The following is a 7,500-nucleotide window of genomic DNA, read 5'->3' on the forward strand; positions in this document are numbered from 1 at the left end:
CGGTGTTTGTGTCAACAGCTTTTGTACTGTTACATTGTGTCATTATAACCATTGGCATTCAGCAACGCCTTTTACTGCACCCTCCTCTCCATGATTTTGAAATCCTGAATGATTATGTTCATACTTCGAACTGTGAAGACAAAAAATTATTCTTCAAACTGAAGAATTTGAATCTTAAGATAGCCAAAGCTATTAGCGCAGTTGACTTCAATGGAAAATATATATATATATATATATATATATATATATATATATATATATATACATATTGTCACGTCCTTAGCGTGAATAGAATCTTGTGATTGTGCTGTATCACGACCGTGTGTAAATAAAGTCTCCTGTTTATAATCTTAAGGCACGCCTTGCGTGACTATGATGTGTAATATTATATTGTATTTCATAATATTAGTATGTGTTTCTTCAAATGTCAACATTTGCGCAATAACCGTTTGCTGGGGCGTGCCTCATTGCGTACTATCAGATGACGCCAGGCTCAGAAACGTAACATAATTTGGCCGGGAAACTTATTCTGCTTTCCCATTGGTTGAAAGTGCTTTAAACTACCACATTATTTACTTTTTGTCATCCCAGAAACGTAAGCTCCCATTCCCGGGATATACAGTATATAAGGCGAAGCAGCGGGAGACCGGACAGAGGCACAGAGAAAGATAGAGAATAGAAACAGAGAGAACCAGAATGAGAAAAACAAACAAACAGTGAAAAAAAAAATAAAAAACAGATGTCCAGGGCCTATCTAAATCTACGTAGAAATTACTCTACATTCGTCGATTACGACAACCCCGCTAAACAAGTCCTCTGGGTCACGATTGTCCATCTGCGCGTAAAGTGCCAAGCCTTCATGTTTTTCCGAATTGCTTCGTATATATCCAGACTGCTGCTGGACTACGTGCGACTTAACACACTCTCTATGTTATTTCTCTACTGCGAAACATCAACCAATATCTTAAGTGTCCCCGACTCACTACGTAACAGAAGTACTACCAGTCACCTTACAGAAGTTATAGTACATAAGCTTCACCTTAAAATACCCATTTGCTCCCGAGACCGTTTGTGCGACTTCAAGCAACCGGTATCAAGGCTAGTCTACACCATAAATGGTAGAGTTCGAACCCACTGCTTTCGTTTACCTTTAGATTTTCTTCACATAGCCTTTACCCACTCCACCGACCCTCCGTTATGGATCCCAAACTCCAGATCTTCTATATTTGTGACGTTTCGTCTCACCCGTTCGCACAGCAGTTTGTATATTTTTTGCATCCATATTACATATCCAACAATATTAAGTGATGTTGGGAAAAATCGAGCTGAATATAACTTGAATACAAATTCTTACGTAATTGAATACACTTACTGTAAAGGACACAGAGGACAAAAGTTAAAAAGGCAAAGGAAAGGGTAATTTGATTTACCGTACTATTCAACAAAGATCCACTGTGTTGGATAAGAAGAGATGAAGTAGACGATATCCATATATTTCGATCACAGACTGTGATCCTCTTCAGTGGAATACAGAGTAATGAGGAAAATACATGTCTAATATACAAAGAAAGGAAAGAAACATGGACGAGTACACAGCCGATCAAAAAAAAAAAAAAAAGAGGGCCAAAAGCTATCAATAATTAAAGTTACCCCATAATAAAATTGCAGATTTGTATTTAAGTAATATACTAGCTTTAAGAAAACTTTATGCTTATAATAATACTTTTTATGGTATTATAATTTACAATATAATCAATAAAATAAATATATTTTTAATTACTAAACAAAATAATATCATATTTGTATAGTAACTTTACACAAACTACAAACAAATATAAATTAAAATATATACTATAATGTATTCAGCTATTGTTGGTGCTTGGGGAGACTTCCGTCCTCGTGGAAGACTGCGGAGGTGGTTCCTATACCCAAGTCAAGAGAGCCCAACAAGTACCGTCCCATCTCCCTTACCAGCTGCATAGGGAAAACGCTGGAGACCATGGTGCTTCGCAGACTCCAGTGGAAACTAGGACATCCCCATGAGCACATCCATGCCTACACGAAGGCACGGGGCACGGCACACAGTGTTGCCACGCTCCTCAGTCATGTAGGCCAGGGGACAGCCACTGTGGTCTTCTTTGACCTGGAAAAGGCTTTCGAACTGGCAAGCCCTCTGGCGATCACGCACACGCTGGCGGAGAGAGGGATACAAGGGCGACTACTGAAGTGGATTCTGGACTATCTACAGGATAGATCCTGCAGGGTACGCTTCCAGGGGGCGGTGTCACCTTACTACCCCCTGGAGAACGGCACACCACAGGGAGGCGTCCTTAGTCCAGCCCTTTTCAACGTCCTTATGGAAAAGCTCCTTGGCACGGAGCTTCCTCCAGGCTGTAGAATAATATCATACGCGGATGATCTGGCACTGGTGGTCACGGGAAGAGGGGCTCATCAGCGAAAGGCACAGACGTGCCTAAGCAGAGTGTCAGAGCAGTGTGCTATTCTGGGCCTCAAGGTGTCTCCTGCCAAGTCAAAGGCCATGCGCATTGGCGGGAGGATTCCAGAATACAGGCTCGTACTGCAGCAGACCGAACTTGAATGGGTTCACTTCCACATATACCTGGGGATCTGGATCGATGACAGGCTCACGTTCAAGAGACAGGCCAACTATTGCATTGGAAGGGTAAGGGCACGTGTTAATGCCATGAAGGCGCTGGCCAGAAGAGAGGTGGGGGCCACCTTTAGTGTGCTGAGAATGTTCTACATGTTTGCAATCAGGACAGTCATCGATTATGCATGTTTGGTGAACGTCAGTCTATCGGCCACCATGATGAAGAAGATTGAATGCCTCCAAAATGAAGCCATGCGCATCATGCTAGGAGCGCCACGATGGACTTTAATACCAAACATGCATCTGGAGACCCGACTTCAACCCTTGAGCGTGCGCATGACGCAATTGGTAACCACCTTCGTCGCAAAGGTAGTCCAGTCCCCCCAGGATACGGAGCTGCGACGAAAGTTCGTCACGGCGATCAGACAGGATCCACTGCTCTTTCCCCAACGAAGATGGCTCCCACTGGTGACTGCCTGCGTTAGGGGAGTTCAGCTTTCTGAACTGCTCCTGTTTAAAGGGCGAGACGAATTCCGGAGAGGATATGTGCCATCTCCACCTTGGGAACCCCAGCTGGCGCAGACAAGAATCATGAAGCTCCGGCGCCGAACACCAGATCTTCAATTGCGGATGGAGACGGAGAGAGTCATGGCGGAAGTAACACCTCGTAATAGTGTGACCTACTTCACTGACGGTTCTGTGGAGACCGACCATGACAGGGCAGGAGCGGCCTTCGTGACCGAGGGAGACAAGAGCGGGATGCGAGTCATTGGGACCCGATGCTCCATGCAAGCGGAGGCAGTGGCACTTGGCATGGCCTTGAGCCATGCGCTGGATGCACACAATCAAGACGTCGTCGTGCACACTGACTCCATCGCTCTCATCCAGGCCGTCACTCGACGCGAGCCCGGGGACAATATCTACCTGATCACGAGCATACTGCTTCTACTTCAACAACTCAGAGAGCAGGACAGGAAGATAGTGATCAACTGGGTCCCCGGACACATTGGAATTGCCGGAAACGAGGAAGCCGACAGAGAGGCAAAAAGAGCAGCGCTAGGCCCACTTGAGGATGGAATCGGGGTGTGGCCAAGCAGGGAGGAGATCAGGACACGTATTCGCACCCATGTCAACCGGCGAGTTCTACGGGACCACAGGATACGAGCTCGGCACAGCAACTCGGCGAAGTGGTATGCGGTTGCAACAGAATACACACGGTTGGCAACAGGATGGCGCTTAACGAGAAGGGATGAGGTTCTGCTTTTCCGACTCAGGTTAGGGTACCCTTGCGCCTGGGAGATAGTGCGTACGGTACCTGAGGAAGAAAAGCGCTGCCCGTACTGTGAGGCCCCGGAGACGAATCTGAGGCACTACCTGCAAGAGTGTCCAGCCACACTCTTTCTGAGAGGAGGTCCTCAGACGACTCCGCAAGGACTTGTCCAGAGGTTTCTCAGAATCCTCACCAAGAATAAAATTGCTAACCTTCAGCGTCATCCACCCCCCAGATAGGCCAGCATAACTGGCCTATAGGAGGACGGGCTTTCACCCCACAGCCCGTGCAGGGAAATAACCTGCTTTAAAAAAAAAAAAAAAAAAAAAAAAAAAAAAAAAAAAAAAAAAAAAAGCTATTGTTGCTCTTTACACCTATCAAATAGTACATTATTTTGGACGTAGGTCAGAAACCTACCAATAAATATAAATTTGAAATTGGGTATACATGATCCGGTAGTTGTACAGGCGTGTTTACATTTGCGGTACAAGTGCGTTGCGCTGAGATTCAAGTATGATATAAGTCGATGGATGCGTTCACGCATAAACGCGTAGTTGTTCTTTGACATATTATCATAATCAAGACATCGTTTCGCCCATCTGTTCTTACGTGGTGCATACAAAAGCAAACTAAGCTACTATACTTGGTATACGATATAACAATTTATTTCATGCCATATGTATTACTATCTCTCATAATTCTATGTCCATTTGTGTTGTATGTCTTATTTATATTCGCGTAACGATATCTCATTTTAACGAAGAATTTAATTATTCGACCTGAACACTCTCCCGTCGGTCTTGATTTTTTTTGTGTTCCGCATCTAGCCTGGCTCATAGGTTGGTCGTGACACACACACACACACACACACACACACACACACAAACACACACACACACACGCACACACGCACACGCACACATACACGCACGCACACACACACACACACACACACACACACACACACACACACACACACACACACACACACACACACACACACACACACACACACACACACACATCGGCGGTACAATATATATATATGGGGGGACGGAGAAGGGGGGTCGCCGATTTAATGAAGCGGCCTTGCTGTGGATGTGCTGTGTCTTGCGACACTGCTTCTGACCCAGGGCAGTGGACAAGGTGCAGGGATGACCCGTCATTCAGGAGGTGCTAAGATAAGAGGGAGGGTGGAGGGGTGTGGAGTGTATTCAGGGATGGAATGGGTGGGAATGATTTTATGCCTTTTTGTTTTTGGCTACCCCCCTTGTAAGGGGGAAAAAGCTTTGGTATATGTATGTATATAAATAAATATATATATATATATATATATATATATATATATATATATATATATATATATATAAACATATCTTTAGAAGCTCTACCAAGGGATTCAAACCCTGACCTGTACGTGCATAATCACGAAGTCAAAACGCTAGCGACCAAGCTACGTGCGATGGTTCAAAAGGACTGTAAATGTCCCCGACCACACTTCACGTAACTGCAGAAGACGTAGTCTCATTTTCATCCTAAGCTCTGCCAAGGGATTCGAACCCTGACCTGTGCGTGCATAATCACGAGGTCAAGACGCTAGTGACCGAGCTAAGTGCGACGGTTCAAAAGGACTGTACAAGTCCTCGACCACACTTCACGTAACTGCAGAAGACGTAGTCTCATTTTCATGCATTCACCATATTAGGCGAGCCCTTCGACATGTTGTGGATGTTTAAGACAGATTGAACATTTTTAGAAGCTTTGCCAAGGGATTCGAACCCTGTGCGTGCATAATCACGAAGTCAAGACGCTAGCAACTGAGCTACGTGCGATGGTTCTAAAGGGCTGTACAAGTCCCCGACCACACTTTATGTAACTGCTGAAGACGTATTCTCATTTTCATCCAATCCCCATATTAGGCGAGCCCTCAGACAAGCTCACTCTAAGCACCTCCCTACCTTTTGTCCTTTTCCTCTTTCTCCATTTATCCTCCACTCTCAACTTGCCTTCCACCAAAAAATGGTCTGATATTCCCCGACTCTCTCCCCTTAGAACATGTATATTCTTAGCTCTTGCTACTATACTCCTGGTTACAACTATATAGTCCATTAATGCTCTATCTTTCACCTTTCCGTCCACCACTCTCTCCCGTGTGTACTTATGCTTGACTTTCTTCTTTAACACTTTAATTGCTATCATCAATTCTCTTTCTAGAAGCATCTCCACCACCAACTCTCCACTACAATTTTTTTCTAGAATTCCACACTTCCCAACCAATCCGTCTATTGGTTCATTTCCTACGATAGCATTAAGGTCTCCCAATATCACTAAATTGACATTTCTCCCTAATTCCTCTATGCACTCATTCAAATCCGTCCAAAAAGCCTCCCTTTCCTCTACACTCTTTTCACTACCAGGCCCAAATGCACTTGCAAAAACCCATATCACTTCCCAGTTTCACCTTCATCCGCATTAACCTTGAAGAAACCTCCTTCCACTCTACTACATGCTTAACCATCTTTTCACTTACAAGTATAGCCACCTCTTCTCTCCTTCGTCCTCTCTTCACTCCTGAGAACCTACTAATTACACTCCAAAACTCACACTCACCCCTCCCTCTCAACTTAGTTACACTCAATGCCAATACATCCATCTTTCTTCTAACAAACGTACTGCATATCTCTTCCCATTTACTCTCATCTGTACCCCAACCACGCACATTAAAAGACCCTTAGAGTACTGGGTGTAAAACTCTTAGACCCCCGTATCCCTTTACTTTTTTAGGTATGTCCCCTTTGGGGCTACAGGGAGAAGGATGCATAGTCCTAACCCCCGTCCCGTTTTTGTCGCCTCTTACGATCCAGGTGGGAAGACTTGGTGGCAGTATTCTTTCCCCCAACACAGGGAAATATATATATATATGAATAAATAAACAATATATATATATATATATATATATATATATATATGTATATATCTGTCTATATGTATATATATACATATGTGTATATTTATATATACATATGTATATATTTTATATATATGTCTGATATATATATATGTATATATATATGTATATATACATATATGTATATATACATATATATATGTATATATATACATATATATGTATATGTATATATATATGCATATATATGTATATATATGTATATATACATATGTATATATATGTATGTATATAAATATGTATGTATGTATATAAATATATGTATGAATATATATATATATATATACATATATATATATATATATATATATATATATATACACATCTAACCAAAAACAATAACAGAGAAGAACATATTGACATCAATGGTGTGAGATATGAAGTATGCAGAAACTTTAAGTATCTTGGATCAATCGTAACAGACGAAAACCTAATGGACACTGAAATAAAATCAAGAATTGCTCCAGCCAACCGATGTTATTACAGCCTCCAAAATACACTTGGAAGAAGGAGCATATCAACAAATACCAAACTAAGAATATATGATACAATAATAAAACCCATTCTATTATATGGATGCGAAGCCTGGAGCCTGACTAAGAAAATGGAAAAAAGTCTTTGTGTTTTTGAGAACAGTGAACTAAGGAAAAT

At 42.5% G+C, this 7,500-nt stretch overlaps 1 protein-coding gene across 1 annotated transcript; it reads left to right on the top strand.

Annotated features, from left to right (window-relative positions):
• The first annotated feature begins 1,999 nt into the window (after positions 1 to 1,999).
• Positions 2,000 to 4,120, top strand: LOC143025660 (uncharacterized). The gene has a single exon (XM_076185659.1). The coding sequence runs from the start codon at positions 2,000 to 2,002 to the stop codon at positions 4,118 to 4,120; it is 2,121 nt and encodes a 706-aa protein (XP_076041774.1).
• Positions 4,121 to 7,500: the final 3,380 nt, after the last annotated feature.

The sequence above is a fragment of the Oratosquilla oratoria genome, chromosome 5, assembly GCF_046742065.1.
Source record: "Oratosquilla oratoria isolate Oo_2021 chromosome 5, ASM4674206v1, whole genome shotgun sequence".
NCBI lineage: Eukaryota > Metazoa > Arthropoda > Malacostraca > Stomatopoda > Squillidae > Oratosquilla > Oratosquilla oratoria.

Bases quoted from the DNA above. Each gene is read 5' to 3' on its own strand.
- LOC143025660 (XM_076185659.1), top strand. From the start codon at position 2,000: ATGGTGCTTCGCAGACTCCAGTGGAAACTAGGACATCCCCATGAGCAC.